Raw genomic sequence first — 19,282 nt, 5'->3', positions numbered from 1 at the left:
ATTCTAGTAGGAACATTCAAGTTGAAAATAACATTTATGATATAATTGAACAAAATATCATCACAATTAAGCAACAAAATGATGACAGTAATTGTCTGTTTATGATACTTGGAGATTTAAATTCAAGGGTGGGACATTTGCAAGATTTTGTAATAGATGATAATTACACATTAAAAAATCAAAACCTTTTACCTGAGGAATATACAACCGATAATTATTTGCCAAGGACATCTGAAGATAATGTTGATAATAGAAATAGTCGATTGCTTATTGATTTTCTGATTGAAACAGGACTTAGAATAGCAAACGGGCGCGTAAAGGGTGATAAAAATATTGGCGCTTTTACATTTGTGGGTGCAAATGGGTCAAGTGTCATAGAATACTGCATTGTAGATGAGGTTTTGCTCACTAAATTTGTAAATTTCAATGTTCATGGACCGAATGTTTTGACAGACCACTGTTTAATTGAATTTGCATTAGAACGGTCACCAAATATACATGAAAATATAGAAAATAACGAAAGTCGTTCACATATCAATATTGATTATTCATTTTCGTGACGTAATTCAAAGAAAGAAGATTATGTAAGTACTTTAAACGCCGAAAATTTTATTCAGTTTATGAATCAGTTGGAAATATCAGTTGAATAATCGGAAAATAATTCTGATATTGATTCGTGTTTATCGAATTTTGTTAACGGTATCGATAATATTTGCGTACCATTGTTTTCACGTAAAATGCATACTCATGCTTATCGATCTACTTCTAGTGTTAGGAGTAGTTTATTCGATAAAACACGTAAAGACGAACGAAAGTCTTTTTACACTGCTTTAAATAATTACAGAGAACATAAAACCGAGGAAAATAAGGCTATAATGATTCGGGCGAGAAGTGTTTATAAAAGAAACGTTCAAAGTTATAACTACCTAACTATGAATAAGCGGACTAATCAATTAATAAATGCTAAAAACAAAAATGCAAAAGATTATTGGAAATTATTAAAAGATGGAACAACTCATAGAACTCCTAAAAATATATCGCTTGAATCGTTAACAGCCTACTTTCAGGCAATTAATGATCCTAATGATAGTTTTTTCAGCCAGACCAAGATATATTATACTTTAATAATACTATTTTACAAAATGAATTGAAGATAACGTTTTCTGAACTAGATTTGCCATCCACTGAGGAAGACGTTCTTAAAGGTATTTCAAATTTGAATTTGGGCAAAAGTGCTGGTCCAGATCGGATACAGAATGAATTTTTGATATATGGTAAACATAGACTATCGTCTTTTCTTTTAAGGCTATTTAATAAACTATTAATAACCGGGTATTTTCCGGAAAAGTGGACTGAGGGTTATAAAGTCCCATTACATAAAAAGGGAAATTTAAACGAAGTTGGAAATTTTCAAAGAATTACATTATTAAGTGTTGTGGGAAAACTATTCACAAATATTATTATGCTGAATATTACCATGTATATATCGAGGCACAAGCTGGATTCAGAGCTAAAATGAGTACCGTTGATAACATTTTTGTGTTACAAAATTTAATTAACTATGTTCTTAATGAAAACAAGCATTTATTTTGTGTTTTTGTTGATTTTTCAAAAGCGTTTGATTATATAGACGATTCTATTTAATAGTACAGTACGAATTATCTCCCCTGTCAAATACTCTTTAATTTACTTGTCCGCCATTGCGGAAGTGAAAAACCAATAATCTGTCAAATTATCTCGAAGCGATAAAATATCGGATAATAATGCCATATAAACGAGGTGGTGGAAGGCAGTGTGTTGTGGTTGATTGTAGCAATAACCAGAAGAAACTTTACGACTGGGAAAATTCCCCCTGCCAGTTTCATAATGATGTAAATGGCAAAGACTGTCCATGTTTTGTACCGTTCAAATTCCACTGCATACCGGCATCGGGAGAAAATCGTCTCCAGTGGTTGAAATCCATCAACAGGAAAGGCTTTGATCCACAGGTACTTGACACAAACTTTTTTTAATGTTCTATATGGGCTATATACTATAATAAGATATCCATCAACAGGAATGGCTTTGATCCACAGGTACTTGACACAAACTTTTTTTAATGTTCTATATGGGCTATATACTATAATAAGATATCTTAATAAACATATATAGGCCGATTTTTTATTTTGTGACTTGCGCCTGTGCTTTGATCCTCCTATCAAGTCAGTGGTGAGTTATGCTAAATTTTGGAAAAAATGGAGTAACTGTGTCATATTTTTTTATATTATGTATTATGTATACAGTACCATAACCACTATGGTGAACAGCCACCCTTAAAAATGGAAAAGCACCACACTTATTGTCGGCAACATTAAATTAAGAAATGATGTTAAAACATTTTTTCATTAATTGTTAAGGTGTAAATAAATCTATATTTTCAGGTTTGTTCGAAGCACTTTATAGATGGCCGCCCTACAATGCAAAACCCAATCCCAGTGTTGGAAATGGGATATCGACCAGTGACGCCAAAGACACCTGGACGTAGACCTTTGAAAAGACTTCGTCTAGAATCTAATGAAAATTCAAGTCCAAGACAGTCACAGCCATTATCAACTCCTGTTAAACGACCAAGTCCAAAAGTTGGCTGTCCTCCTGACGAAATGTTGACAGCTACCCCAATCACTGATGCGGATGAAGCCTTTACGGACTGTCAGCAATGTTTAAGCATCTGTTGTCAGAAATACCCACAACACTGCCATAATGCCAATAAGCCTAAGCTAGAAGACAGCAGTACACAGACTATTGATTTGGTGGCCCATGGCCACACTTACTGGTATTCTCTTAAAACAAAGACGGTATCTACTCAGCATTCTTCTGCGGAATTTGGTTTTGAAAACATACAAACAGACTCAGACTCTCGTTTTTACACAGGATTGAGCCTCTCAGTGTTCATGACATTAATTTCAACATTGTCAACTTATGGAAAAGGTTTCCCATACAGAATGAGTGTTCCAAACCAAATCCTCTCAGTGCTGTTAAGATTAAGGCTTGCACTCACATTCGAAGACATCGGCAGACGTTTTGGTGTGTCTCACCAACTCATGAGTAATGTTTTTAAGTCATGGATCAATGTAATGTCCCAACATCTGTCACATTGTGTGGAATGGTTGCCCTGAGATACTATTCGAAGAACATTACCAAATTCCTTCAAAACATCATTTCCAAAGACAACCTGCATAATAGACTGTTCTGAAATTTTTATTCAAAGGCCATTTTCATTAAAAGCAAGGGCTCAGACTTGGAGTACATATAAAAGTAATAACACTGCCAAATTTCTGATTGCGATAGCTCAAAGTGGATTTATAATGTACATCTCACCATTGTATGGTGGACGGGCAAGTGACAATTTCATCACTAAAAATTGTGGATTTTTGGACTATTTGCTGCCTGGGGATGAAGTAATGGCTGATCGTGGTTTCACAATAGGTGAGGATATGTGTAGCCGTCGAGTCAAACTGAATATTCCTGCATTTATGAAGGGTCGGTCGCAGCTATCCGAACAGGAGACCATTGACTCTAGAAGGATTGCGGCTGAAAGAATTCATGTTGAGCGCGCTATCATGCGAATGAAGTCTTTTAGACTGTTGAACACTAAATACAGTATAAAAACATTACATAATGCAGATAAAACTGTCCGTGTAGTTGCAGCTTTGTGCAACATGAGAGATTCATTAATACGGGATGATGTTGTTGACTAGACAAAGATCTGTGTATACATGTAGTTTAATTAATTTCACAGCCGTTAATGTTGTTTATTGTATACAATTTATTGTTTATTGTATACAGTATGTTGTTTATTGCGTACTGTATGCAAATGAAATGTATGCTACCTCTTGGTAATTGTCCAATGGTTTGGATCTTAAATTCAAAAGCCAAATGGTTGTTTTTGCTATTTCATTCATTAATAACACTATGCATGTCTTAAATGAATTTCATATTAAATATGGCACATAAAAAGAAGAAAATATATTGTCTATTATCTCTTTTCTGTATAAGCCCACACTGGCAAAAAACAAGACTAGTAGATGGTGATGCAAATGCCAACTGGAGAAGTATTGGGTCTATCCATTTATTACTGTACAATAAGCTTTTCAAGTAGTGTCCTTGATGAACTACTAAGATATGTATTAAGTATATACATATGCTTTCAACCCTTTAAGAGACTCGTTCAATTTTATAATGGTCAGATATCTTATGTTTTGATTTCAAATTTAGTTTAATGGTGTCAAGCTAAAGTCAGTAAGCGAGTCCCTTTAAAGTTTGAAAAAGATTTCAAGGACAATAATCTGAGTTTACTCCTTTAATTTTATGATGATTATAATAATGTATTACAGTAATAATTTTTACATATAATTATATGAATTACAATATTTAAGTTTTAACAGATAAATAACAATCTTAAGAAATCAAAAGTGTGTGCATTTCTCACAGAAATTTCCATTACATTTTAAGGTACACATAAAATGACATTCAGATTAAATAATCTTCTTCCAGGAAATTTCCTTAAGTCTCAAGTCCTTAAATTTGTTATGGAATTAACGGCACTAGGATTTGTATTCCGGGGAAATTTTCAGACGACTTGCCTGGAACTCATCTGTTAGTCTAAGAAGGAGGTGCTTAAAATAAAAGTCACGGATTCTAGGAAGAATGCCCTTTATAAAGTCTTTACTGTATTGAACATCCACAACACACTGCTTTTCAGCTGTCCACACAACAAACTTGCACATAGTTGACTCAGTGCAAAACATTGCAACTTGCACTTGGCAATAATAGCCATTTTTTCCCTTGGGGCTCAATTTCGGCTGACCATCTTCGAGTAGAACATCATATTTTCCTGATGATATGAGGTCTTCTAGCGGGCGTGTTGGACATTTTATTTCCACAATTGTTCTTTCGTCTATAATACCATCTGGGCTGGCAGCAATATATGGCTCCGTTAAACTAACAACAATCCCAGATTTTCTAACCTTGTGACCAGAAACGCTTTCATACCAGGCTCGTGCAACTGGTTCGTATTTCTGTCCATGAGGTGTAGCAAAGCATCCCTTAAACCTAGGATAAATTTGATTTGTCACAAATTTATTAGGATTAGCTCTTTTAGTCTTTGGCAAATCATTCACTTTGCTGCTGGTTAATCTCAATTTTCTACTGTCTGTCCAGACACAGGTGTTCTGTGGATTTGGCTAACATTTGAATTTTTCTGAACTAATGTTGACATTTTTATCGTAGAATGTTTGGCATTTGGCACATGACAGAGGAACTTGTACAGGATACGAGGCATTTTCACAATGTTCTTGGTGCAGGATTTCTTCATTTATGTCCCTTTTAACCTCTGGTGCATGTAGCATTTTGTACAACATTGTACCTTTACACCCCCAAATGTTTGCCACTGTGGAATTTGACACAAAGTCCTGTAAGTCACTATGGTCCAGAAACTGTTCAGTACGAGGTGGACAATCTGTATCCGTGTTGGTCTTGTTGGCTGTTTTCTCAGTACATGGTTGTAGCTGAAATGGGCTTGGTCGGTCAAACACCATATCTGAAATGGTGTCATGTGACAGTACTTGCGCAGCTTCTTTACCCCAAGCCCGCTGTTTGTCTGTACACGTTTCCCCACCTACACCATTCGCCCACGCCAGTGTAATTGCATAAATAATTGCTGATATATGACTACACGATCGGGCATTGCCAGCTGGACAAGAACAATGGCCAGTCTCAACAGTATTTTCACTAGAAACCGCAATCCATGAGTTGTAGTCCTTGCGCCCAACGCCTGGCTGACTCGGCGAAATTTTGGCCTTTATGTAAGTCATACCCTCACATTCAATGGACCACATATCACCCATCCAACCATTTTGTACATAGTTATATCCGTACAACGACCTAAAGGATTTCATGGCCTTTTCATCATATGCTTTTGCATGTATCAAATAGTCAACAAGATCCTCGTACATCAGTTTAGGCCAGGCATTGCTTTTGTTCTTTTCCCACTTCAAGTTATCGGGTGGCAGCCCTGTAATAAGTAATGCATACATAAATCCTCTATTTGGAGTAACATTCATTTGCAAAAGAGTTGGAAGTATTTATAATTACAGCCGAGTTATAAGACAAAAGCCCAAGCCTATTTACAAGAAATGTTCACACCTGTCAAATCTCTTGGCAGTCAACAGGTCAACATTATGTACTCTGGCAAGTTGAACGGCTATTGTCATTATTTTTTCCGTCAAGAAAGCATTTTATACAACATTTTATAAATGTTTATTTAAAAACCAAAAAAAGATTCTGACTTTAATTACACGAATAACCCTCTAAAATGATAAACATAATTTGTTAAACAAAGTCCACCATTTTGTTTTTTAGAGCAATACGGCAGTATTTAATTGTCTTTTTACAGGCCAGTTACAACTATACGGTCTACTATTTATTACAATTACATTCAGAAAAAGTGTTCCAATATAACAACTTACGTAGCTGCTTCTCGGAGGTCATTTTTGGTCTCAATTCTAAAATTTAAATGGCGTGTGAGCGTTCTTGCAGACTATCAGGAACTTTCACTTCTGTAATGGCGGACGGTCACGTGACAACAAAATGGCGGCGGTCTTATTTAAGACATATGAATCGTCTATAGTACGAGATAATATATGGTATAAACTTTATATATTAGGACTACGGGGCAATCTCTTTTCAGTTATAAAGTCTATGTATAATCATGTGTATTCAAGTGTTAAACAGCAAAACGAGTTAGGTGCAGTGTTAAAACGTCATTTAGGTGTACGTCAAGGCGAATGCCTATCGCCATTATTATTTTCATTGTATATTAACGATCTACAGGAAGTATTATATCTCAAAGGGGTCGACACAGGATTGTTAAAGTTCTTTTTACTCTTATATGCAGACGATATTGTAATTTTTGCTAATTCAGCAGCAGAACTGCAAGCGAATATTAATATATTAGAGGAATATTGTAACACATGGAAACTTAAGGTCAATATAAGCAAAACAAAGATATTGGTTTTTAGGAAAGGGGGTAGATTACCTATAAATCTTCAGTTTTTCTATCAGGGATCACCATTGGAGGTTGTAAACAAATTTACATATTTAGGTATAGTCTTTAGCTCAGGGCATGCTACCAAAACGTTATCTGGCCAACCACATAAAGCAATTTTTAAATTAAGAAAATATTTGAACAAATTTACTAATATAACACCTAAACATAAACTGGAACTTTTTGACAAACTTATTAGACCTATCCTATTATATGGTTCAGAAGTTTGGGGATTTTTAAAACGATTGCCAATTGAAAGGATACACCCCCAATTCATAAAATATGTACTTTCGGTTAAAACAACAACACAAACTGACTTTGTTTATGCAGAGACGGGCAGATTAGATCTACTGTCGCAATGCATTATAAATATTTTTAAATACTGGCTTAAAGTTTTAAGTATGCCGAATGATAAATATGTAAGAATTATCTATAATGTAATGATTAATGATGTTGTAAAATTTCCAAATAAAACAAACTGGGCAGTACATGTTAAAACAATATTGGGGTTTCAGCACGTTTAGCTTGCACACGGAGTTGGTGATGTTTCAAATTTTGTGTCATTTTTAAAGCAAAGAATACGAGACGTTTATGTTCAAAATTTAAACAGCAGATTGTCAGACTCCTCAAGAGCTTTATTTCATAGAAACATTTCTGATTTTGAATTAAAACCCTATCTTAAGTGTGTTAATGTACAGAAATTCAGAATTGCTTTAAGCCAATTAAGATTATCGTCGCATCGGTTAAATATAGAAGCAGGTAGGTGGAATAATACAATTTTGAAACAAAGACTTTGCCCACATTGTAATGTCTTAGAAGACGAATTTCATTTCTTGGTTGAATGCAGCCTGTATACAAATATTAGATCTAAATATATTCCTAGATATTATCGTACTAATCCAAATATGTTTAAAACCATAGAATTGCTGAATACAGATCATACTGATTTGTTAAAGAAACTTTCTATTTTCGTGTATAAAGCATTTGCTCAGAGAAAGAATTTCATTACTTTACATGATACATGATTATTATATGTTTTAATACCAGCCGTTATATAGTTGTAATAAGAATTTGTTCGTAATAATTCTTCTTTTGATTAACATTTGCTACTATTTTTGTTACTGTAATATATCTCAACTAGTTAAAAACATATAAACACCGCCAAGCAAGTGTTAAATAATGGAAATGATAATGGACTATCATAGTCTACTTCATTGATGTACATATGTGTGATGTTATGTGTGAAAATAAATGTGTGTGTGTGTGTGTGTGTGTGTGTGCGTGCGTGCGTGCGTGCGTACGTGCGTGCGTGCGTACGTGCGTGCGTGAGTGCGTGCGTGCGTGCGTGTGTGTGTAATGATTAATGATGTTGTATAAAATCCAAATAAAACAAACTGGGCAGTACATGTTAAAACAATATTGAGTAATATTGGGTTTCATCACGTCTGGCTTGCACAAGGAGTTGGTGGTGTATACAGCATTTGCTCAGAGAAAGAATTTCATTACTTTACATGATACATGATTATTATATATTTATATACCAGCCGTAAAATAGTTGTAATAAGGATTTGTTCGTAATAATTATTTTGATTAATTTTTGCTACTATATTTGTTACTGTAAAATATCTCAACTAGTTAAAAACATATATAAACCGCCAAGCAAGTGTTAAAAAATGGAAATAACCATGGACTACCATAGTCTACTTCATTGTTGTATATATGTGTGATGTTAAGTGTGGAAATAAACTTGTGTTGTGTTGTGTTCTATGTACAGCTAATTTGATCGTATAATATATATTTCTGTACAGTATTTTATGACCAGGTAGGGTTTTCACGACTTTTCATTCGTCATCTAGACGTTGGGCATTTTCTGTGTTTTTGCTTTGTTGTCCAATATAATAGTTTATTTTAGTTAATCATCACTTGTTTAAATCACTGATATTGATCAATACATACGCATACTTGTATAATTTAATTATTTTATTTTTGTATATATATTTGCACAGTACGTTATGGCCAGATAGTGTTTTGACGACCATTTGCACATATTCAAGACGCTGAGCGTTTTTCTGTGTTCTTGCTGAGATACGCATACTTGTATAATTTAATAATTTTATTATTATATATATTATGTATATATATATGCACAGTACGTTATGGCCAGATAGTGTTTTCACGACCTTTTGCACGTACTCTAGACGCTGAGCCTTTTTCTGTGTTCTTGCTTTGTCTTCTATATAATAGTTAAGTATTGTTATTCATCTGTTGAGGTACATTTGCAGATGATTTTTTTACAATCGTGAAGCGGTTTAACGAACTGTTGTCGAAGTTTTGGCGATCCCAAGAGCATGTACATTACAAAATTGATAGCACTGTTTGTGTAGAGGAGCAAAGTAAATACCAATCTTAAAGTGTCAAACGTTTGTTTTAATTCTAGGTCGGGATTTCCAGTGAACCAGTACTCCCCGCCGATCTGAAAAACGACAAGTGGCATGACAAGGACAATGAACGAAATTCCAAGAATCGCACTCACTTTTGCCCATTTTTCAGAGGCTATTATCCCGCCATGGGCATATCTAGACCGAAAGTTCTCACTGGACTTCATTTTCCTGAAAACAAGTACGTTTCCGAGTACTATAATGCCACACGGTAATCCGAATGCAACTGCGAAATCTATCCAACTCCAAACACTTATCACGAAATATTTAAAACTGTCCTTTGGATAACACTTCCAGTCTGACTGTGGGCTCGATGCATTCGTTGCATTTTCATATGGTGTATTGCTCATTTCTTTTTCTAATCGCAGATTGAGACCGAACAACATGTATGAATTAAGTAGGGCCAAAATCAGCATAGTCACTATAAACAAACGTTTCACATGTGTTTGTGTTAACGGGGTTTTCAGACTAAATGTTGGAAACGCTATGTTATAAACACGGTCTATTGTCACAAGAACTAGCAACCATGGAGACAGTTGCAAGAGAAAATAATTGAAGAATGTTCCTATTTTGCAGAATGTATCCAATCGATCAAAAATACTGGAACCACTGCTTAAACGTACTGTCCACTGGATAAAGCACGGCCAAAGAAGAATAAAAGAGTCAACAACGGCCAGGGCCTTAAGAAGAAAACGAGTTGTCAATGGTGGAAGATATGTACCATCATCTGGTGATGAGGACGACGGTTGGGAGACGGGCGACTGATGTCTGCCATTGGATGTAGAGCACTGAGTATCTGATCGAGTAGAAGACGGACACTCCTGTGGAGCATACGATCTGTCGATGAAGAAGATGAACGATGCAGTCTCGATGACATGGAAATCATAGGGTAAGATTCAGGTCTAAAGTGACGGCGTTGAGGCTTGCGAGAAAGCACAATGACCGTGAGTATATTCCCAATCACCCCAAACATTGTAATGGTAGGAATAAACATAGCCCCCAACCACCACGTCAGCGAATTCTCCATCTACGTCTTGGGTTGTTAATTGGCCTGAAACTTAAATCATTAAGTTGATTAATTAAGCCGTTGAGACCATCCCTAGATTGCGTTCACATTTCTAAACAATGAATGATGTGGGTACAATACAAACAAATAAAATATTGAAAGTTTTCACTCCAAGAACGATTTAATGCCGTTTCACTAAGTAGTCGCCTAGTGCGCATGCTCAACTTTACTGCAGCAACAGTTCGAAAACGAAATAAAAAGACTTTATTATAATTATTTGATTATTATACTTCCATCTTTGTTTTCTAAAAGTAACGACAAAAAGTAATGATTTAATTTTTCTTAAGCCACTCGAAGTTTAACAACCCCCATTAACCTACTTGTTTACCATTCCTTTCATGTCCTGGATGGCATATAAAATCCAAATCTAACGACGATATTTTATACAAATTCACAACCTAGCGGAGATAAGTCATATAAAATCGAGACCTTAGATCAAAACCAAGGTGAAGTTATTCATAAAAAAACCTAGCGGACATAATTCATTCAAAATCCAATTCTGGGAGGAGGAGGAGATAATTCATACAAAATCCATACCCATTGGCAATAATTAATACAAATTCCGTCCTAGCGGACATAATTCATTCAAAATCCAAACCTACACTTCAAACCGAAGGGAGTGAAGTTGTGGATAACTGGTTACTCTATTCTATTTTTTTTAGAATCTTAATGACTAGAGATATTATAGCGAAAATATTAAAGAAAAATAAAAACACGCCTTTTTTGGCTTTAATTGATTTATCTATAATTGTATCTCGATCGTTTATTCTGTGTTTTAGTATTTCAAGTTTTACCAAAATTATATGACGACATAAGCTGGTTACGAAGGAAAAAAAAACATGCGTAATTGTACATTAGATGAAGTTTTTAAATAAATAATTCTTCTAAGTCTTAAACCAAAAATTAAAAAAAAATGCTTAAAAGTTGTAAATAAACATTTTTTTACAATTCAATATTTATGATAAAATTGAAATATACGTACAATAATTCCACTTCACGTTATTTATCCTTTTGTCAATTGATTTGCCCCACGAAACACTTCTAAATATTTCAAAGTTAGTTTTTATAACAGTGACTAGTCTTCCATCAGGCTTCCCTGATAATGAACGCTGGTTAATACAGCGCACACTAGATGTTCAGACCTGTGCGGCGACCTGTTATTGAAAAATATTCTTGTCCTTGGTAAAACATCGTTTTTTTTTTTTAACCTAGGCTTTTCCTCAACAATGATTGGATTACTTTGAACTTTTGAATTTGTAACTTTTCTGTGTGATGCATACAACGTACAAACACATGCTATGTTTTTCTTTCGACCAATGGATAAACTCACGTAAATAATAATTAAGAAACAAAACACTGATTTGGTAGAGCAAACAGGTTGTAATAATGTATCCATGCCATTCGTTGTGTATATCCATTTTAATAACACTTAACATTCATGTCATGTATCTGAACGATAACACATCCCGCTGTACAACGTTCGGTTATTGCATCCGGTCTTACTTATCAATCTGACTGTTTCATTCACACGGAATGTTAAATAGTTATACTAATTAATGATTTTAATTGGAAAATCATTTACCGGTCAATATATCCAGCTGAATAATGCTTAGTTTAAACAGTATTTATTTCAAATTTACATATATAAGGTATTTTACCAACAATACAAATAACAAGGATTGGAAAACAAGTTACTAAAAACGTATGTAAAGTCCTTTCCTAACAGTTATATAGTTCAATAAACATATAATATTAAAATCCGATCAAGATGCTTAAAATAAGATGCGTGATATATGTGCGTTTATACTGTTATCATTTCAAACACATGTAGCTATATAGTAGGTTTGTCATCTCATGCATGACATATGAATATGAATATGAATAATGCTTCTTGTCATCAAAAAGCGGATGTAAACAATTAAACTTCAGTAATTGCACTTGTTGTTTATTAATTTATAAGGGGATTTACCGTATAATTGACACACTTGCCATACTATTAAACCCTTAGTTAGCAATAACAGCGTGACGTCATATTTTACGATTTTGGTGGCTTTTAGAAGGACCCAGTGCTGAAACGATATGTTTTCCTGGTCTTATTCCACACTCTATAATGTGTGTTCAAGCAATTTTATGGAAAAGGAAAAAGGAACAATAAAATTTGATTATAATTATATGAAACACTGCAGAAACAATCTCAGTAGCAGAACGTTTAAACATAAACCCCGTTTAATGGCACTGACTAAACACCAAATACATAGAACACAAAAACAAACATAACCAATTCCATGATACATCTTTTAGCGCTACATTCAATGCCTATAATACAGAAGTCAATCTAGCAACCTTATCTCGATGTGCATACAATCATATATTCTCATTCATCAGATGTTTGATAATCATCATTATGATAATTCTATCAGTACAGATAACAGCATACTCTGGTGTTCTCGAATGACAAGCATAATGCCATACATTGATAAAAGTGGTCTGTGTGTGAGTGGGTGCATGTTTGCGCGTGCGAGTGTGTATGCCTGCCTTTTAGTGTACAGTACCTGCGTGTAAGTGCGTGTGTTTGTACGTGAGCGATATATATAGCTTTATTTCCCCCATTTTCTGGAAATGTACATGGTATATGGTAATACATACATAAGCATGAATATTTACAAACACAATACAAATTTGATAGTACATAGTAATGAAAGAAAGTCACAGTGATATAAATTGCAACACGTTTGTTTTATACGCATTACGTTGGTCTCGTTTATAATTTAGCCGCTGCATACAAGTCTGACCTTTCAAACGATTAAGAACAATGATAATGCATCGGCTAAAATCAATAGACTGTTTCCTATTAACTGTGGACGTTATTTTTCAAGACGCACTTGAGGGGGTAAAAAAAAAATGATAGCAAATATCGGTTATTGACGCAAAAAAACGTTTCAATACTTACGTCAGTGGTATATTTTGAACACTCGTCGTTTCAAAACTGTTTCGATTATTGAAAATGTAAAAAAGTCCCTAATTGGGAATATGCTGTTAAGTTATTATAACAATTTTCAGACTAAACTCGAAAATTCGCTCATGTTCGCGTTCCACCATAAGCGCATCATAACATAAATATGGCCGTTGTTGTATGGTTATTGTCTGAAGCTGACTTTGAATACCAATATGCTATGTTTATATGGCGAGATTTACCCTTGGGGAGTATTGACACCGCTGGCAAATAAATGCATATAAAAGCAAATATCTATAGCGGTAATTTAACTTCGGGAAGTATCTTGCAGGTTCTTTTTTCAGTATATACTGAACATAACCACAAAACTATAAAGAGAAGATTGTAATAGATAGATCAAACCCTAATAATTTATTCTTTTAAATAATTTGTCAAACTTCTAAGTTCTAAAAAGCGACTGACATGTTTGGATTCAACGTGCGATTAGACTGTCATTGTTTTCTTTTCTTTTCGCATTGAGCTAATGTTATCCGCTAATGCTCGCATATCAAAGATGCCCTACTCATTTATTACAGATACGGCATTTTTGAAACATACTAGATTCTTATATGTTTTAAAATCTGTCAGTTAAACAAATGTAAAGAGTTGCTAACACATACAAAATTTTCATTTTTTCAGTTGCCATGTAAACCCTTTCATTGAATACCCTGTGGCAAAATAAATCCAGGGGCAAATGCTGGACATATAAACGGGGAATTAGCAATATTAGAAATATGATGTGATGGCTAAAATCAATGTTAGGATATCCTCAAAAATAGATCCCTAGAAATATTATTAAATATTATATCAGATGTTGAATTAATTCTGATTTGTACTGATTGCATACAGCCATATTTTACGACCTCAAAAATTCCCATTTTCAAAATGAGCCAATTTCGTAATCAACAGATATATTTTTTTCAGGAACGACATGTTAAAATGTTTTTTCTATAACAGATCTCTTAGAAGGATCAACATAACATTGATAATGAGAAACTACATCATCCAAATTTTCGGGTTATCAACAGAATGCCATGGGTGTCGGAATAGAACGAGATAGCAATGATATAAACAGTCTCAGACGAGTGATAAAAACAGGATATATAGCCAGATTCAGATATGAAATTTCTCTTTTTTCTATCAAAATATCGGGATGACTGGGTGAGTTCCTAAATCGGAACAGTACCTAAATATGGAACACCCATCATAAAAGTGTTTTTCTGATTGAGATCAGTTTATTTACGATTTTAATCAATAAAGACGTTAAGATACATATTCCAAAGAACACGATTCTCCGGTAAGTATTTCAAATTCTGCTAACATTTGAAGTTTTTCATGTTCAAATGGCAATACATGGTACGCGGGGGAAAGACTTCATGCTTGCTACAATCACAGCATACTGGTACAGCCTGTATTTTACTGAAATCATCAAATTTTACTTACAAAAAATGACAAACAAACAAAAAAGCTGGAAATAACAAAAAAATATTAATTTACTTAAACAAATCATGGAGCAATACTTTTAAAAGAATACATAAAACTAAGTAAATTAAAACTGTTCCATAATAAGGTACCCCGAGGACGAAAATGGCAGTCCTTAATTGTGCGGTTAATAAAGAACTTTTCATGCAGATTGGTAGTATCTTGAAAAATGCCATTTATGTCAACCAATTGGTCTTAAATCCTAGTATGCTGATGTAGTTGTGGTGCAAGTCTAACTAAAAATATTTAAAAAATAGTGCCGAAAGTGTTCCGATTTAGGTACTCACCCAGTATGGGTTGTTGCCCTTCTTTAATAGTTTTAAAGAGTTCTTTTTACACAATGTCGGTATCAGATACTATCAATCTACAATTGATCAAAATTTGCGAATATGACTTTTATTCGGTCTGTTGTACCGGAATGTAATGGATTTTTTCCTTTACTCGGTCTGTTGAACCGGAGTGTCCATTTGTACCTGGTATAAATGAAGTCGTGCTCTGTACACGAAGAGTATTAGAAAGACGTTTTTTAATTATTTTTTCAATTTATTTTATTTATAATATGTGTAAAAGATGCTTAAATTTTTAAGCACTAAATTTGCTAATAATATCTTATATTGTACATTTGACAGATGCACTCAATGTTGGATTATGGAGGAGTTTTCACAAATAATCTCTGCCCGATGATCTCGAAACACATCTTAGGCCGTATTCAATAAGCATTTTAGATTGAACTTAGCTTTAAGATTAGAAACCAAGTGTTTTGATTGGCCTGTATATTTAGCTGACCAATAGGCTGAATGGAATCACTGGCCCATAATAATATACAAACGCTAGTGAAATTTTCGAAATCGGACAACACCTTCAAACAATACAACTGTTATTTTACATCGTTTTGCATATGGTGTAAAAATATGAATTTCAACCGCTTCCAGCATCCGATTATCATGTAGCGCTTTTTTCTGTCATCCATGAAGGGCTCTTCATCGTTAGCATCAAAAGTAAATGCTATTATTTACAGTATTTCGTGGGTTCATAAGGTTTCGGGGTTTACTGATCCTTGCTCTTCTAATTTAGTGAGTCTCACTAAAAATGGCCTGTTGCGAGTTTCTGGGAGACCGGTTCAACAAAAATCTGAAATTTCTAAAGATGATTTGCTTAAACTTATTGCTCATTTTGGAGGTACAAAAAACTTGTTGGATTTAAGATTTATTAGTATGTGCCTACTAAATTTTGCAGATGTTTTGAGATTTGGTGAATATTCGCATTTAAAAAGATCTGATTTAAAGATTCTGTATGATTGTGCAGAAATCTTTATTTCTTCTAGTAAAACAGTCAGCACAAAGCTGGAGAAAAGGTTTTTATTTCCAGAACAGGCAAATGTTCATGTCCAGTTTATTTCCTTGAGAAATATCTCACTGAATCTGATATTAATGAACATTCAGGTGATTATATTTTTCATAATATTAGATACTCTCGTAAATTGAACAAACATATTCCATGTTCGGGCAAACCAATATCCTACAATAGAGCTAGGTAAATTTTAGTTACCAATCTAAAAGTTGTTGGTATTGATAGTAAACAATATGGTCTTCATTCCTTTCGTTCGGGCGGAGCTACAGCGGCTGTTGTAAATGGCATGCCCGATAAAATGCTTAAAAAACACGGACGTTTGAAGTCCGACAATGCTAAGGACAGATATGTTATTAATTAAGTCGAAATCAAAATGAGTGTATCGAAGAATTTAAGCATTTAAATATTTTTACGATGTCTCTGAATAGTATCGTTTATCTTTACAGTTAGGATGAAATCTGATTTATCAGCGTGCTAGATGTCTTACACTAGTTTGCTTTTACTGTTGTTACATTAGCTACAGTCGGAGATGTTTTGTTACATATTACGCTTTAAAATATGAAGCTAACGACGAGTAATAATATTAAAATGGAACAGTGGAATATTAAATGAATATATGTTTCAGACGACAACATACTAAATATAATTATTTATCTGTTTAAATCTGTAAATATATTTCTCTGTCATGATATTTGATTATTTGTAGTAGAACTTTTATCAACTTTAACAAATATATTAATTTGTTTTAAAACATGAACAAGAAGGTTCCCATTCATTTTCATTCGATTAAAGTATCCCATCTGTGGTACACCTACATTGTCTTCTTTTTATATTATTATCCTTTAGGTAAATAATAAATTATTTATGTTTAGCATGTAATGTAATGAAATAGAAACAATAAACGTATTTATTATATCTGCGGTATAGGATTATAAGAGTACTTTTTTGTATAGATTTGGTTACTCGTGCGTAAATTAGTAGTTTTCCTCGTGCTTCTACAGTCTTGAATTGGTCATTCGACGCTCAGACGGGATAGTATAAACTTCTTTCAAAATGTCAATTTTTCATTTACTATGGATGTTTAGCCAGGTGTTCTTTGCTGGCGCATTTTTTTCTTGGAACTATTTGCTTTGAATGTGAGTGTATTTCTGATTAAAGTTTCTCCCACCTCAGATAAGTAGATCCAATAATTTAACCATGCTAGATATTCTTATTCACGGGCGAAGATAAAATGCCCGTATGGAACTCCTTTTTATTGGTAACCATATTGTAATTACCTCCCTTGTTGAAGACTGTCGTCAGTAACATCAAGGAAATCTTGTCTTATGGTAATATTTAGAACGCTAATTAATTATTTCTTGCTTCAAATGTCACTATAAAACAGTTTTTACGCACCATTCAAGAAATAATGCTTCATTCTCTTTAGAACTATTTAAAAAGACCGAGTTGACTATTAACATTAACTGGATCACTGCGCACATATCCATGACAACCACGTGCTATCACATATTCATACACAATTATTTTCACTAAGCAAAACGAGTTCCAGCAAAAAATACATTTTGACTTAATTTTGTTTAACTGAGGTTGAAGAAAAAGCATCTACCATAGCCGCTCGTGTAAGATAGGTTCATCCCGATTCGGTAAACCTCGTTTCCGCAAAACACCCTACGCTCGGGTCGGAATGAACCTATCTTACACTCTCGGCCATGGAAGATACTTATAATCTGGAAAAGATATATCATGTGTCGACAACTAAATTATGATGAAATTTAAATTAAATAACATAATTTTCTTGCATAGCATAAGTAGTCAAGGCTTGTTGTCAGCCAGACACCATAAAAACAATTATTTCGGAGTTTTATCTACATAATTATATTTCCTAAAAAATAGACAGAAACAAAGAAACAATTAACACATATAACTAACTCAGAATTAATGCGTCAAGAAGAATAGATGTTGGATAACGAAAGATGGGTAAATAACCCAATTGTGACATGGAGGAACACACGCACATAATCTTGGAGCTTTATATCGAGTCAATAGAGAGTAGGTGCAATGTGGGATTAATGTGGATATTTTTGGGAAAGAGGTGAGAGTTATTCACATGATTTTAATGCACCAAATGGCAAGGTATCCTCATCTGTGATTGCATACACTATGTGTCCTCTCAAAGGATGAGCTCTTGTTGTAGATGGGTTGTCTGGCATATGTCGTTCGTATTTGATAATTGATTTGTTTTCAATCTTAAGTCGACTTTTTGAGGCCAATGCTGATAAAAAACGGAGGTTTTGAAGTAAGTATTTATTATGTGAAAAATAGACGTACTTTCCAAACATAAAGCAAACACTAAAACTCTAATTCCTGGTCGTCAAGGATGGAGAACCGTACTGCATCGACGTATGATACACCATCAAATTTGCAATATGAAAAGGAAGTGAGGCAAATGCTTGACGCTAATTAATGGCTGTTACATATTCCGAAGTAAATTTCAAATCTCTTAAATTATACTTTATATATATCGGTGTCCGGCAATATGGTTGTTTAAGCCCTTGGTATTTTTATGTATCTTAATGACCTAGAAGTGGAGCTGTTTTAATGAAGCAAAAGGGATTGATCTTGGTACTGTTAACCTATTTCATTGATATTTGCAGATGATATAAAAAACAGTGTAGAAATGCAAACTAATCTAAATATAGATAAATAAATAAATAACACAACTGTAGTAGATGGAATGTTTCAATGAATACAGACGATACTAAAATTGTTGATTTTGTATTTACATCTGGAGTCTCCTAAATTCAATGTCAGAAATCTTTGTCAGGACAGGCAAATTAGGCAATTTTTAAATTAATGAAATGTTTTCAGAG

General features: G+C 33.9%; 1 protein-coding gene and 1 pseudogene across 1 annotated transcript; one reads left to right on the top strand and one right to left on the bottom strand.

Annotated features, from left to right (window-relative positions):
* The first annotated feature begins 1,763 nt into the window (after window positions 1-1,763).
* LOC128205146 (uncharacterized) lies at window positions 1,764-3,761 on the top strand (annotated as a pseudogene).
* An 822-nt stretch (window positions 3,762-4,583) lies between these two features.
* On the bottom strand, window positions 4,584-6,101 carry LOC128204758 (uncharacterized). The gene is made up of 2 exons (XM_052906163.1): window positions 5,314-6,101; window positions 4,584-5,091 (listed from the first exon to the last, which is right to left on the bottom strand). The coding sequence occupies exons 1-2, from the start codon at window positions 6,099-6,101 to the stop codon at window positions 4,584-4,586; spliced, it is 1,296 nt and encodes a 431-aa protein (XP_052762123.1).
* Between the last annotated feature and the right edge of the window lie 13,181 nt (window positions 6,102-19,282).

This window comes from Mya arenaria, chromosome 10 (assembly GCF_026914265.1).
Source record: "Mya arenaria isolate MELC-2E11 chromosome 10, ASM2691426v1".
Lineage (NCBI taxonomy): Eukaryota > Metazoa > Mollusca > Bivalvia > Myida > Myidae > Mya > Mya arenaria.
This window is presented reverse-complemented; position numbering and strand designations above follow the sequence as displayed.

What these genes read in the sequence shown, in the direction of transcription:
- LOC128204758 (XM_052906163.1), bottom strand. Translation starts at nt 6,101, where the DNA reads ATGAATGTTACTCCAAATAGAGGATTTATGTATGCATTACTTATTACA. An exon ending in GAACATTGTGAAAATGCCTC is followed by an intron (nt 5,092 to 5,313) that starts GTATCCTGTACA and finishes AATTTATCCTAG; the next exon opens with GTTTAAGGGATGCTTTGCTA.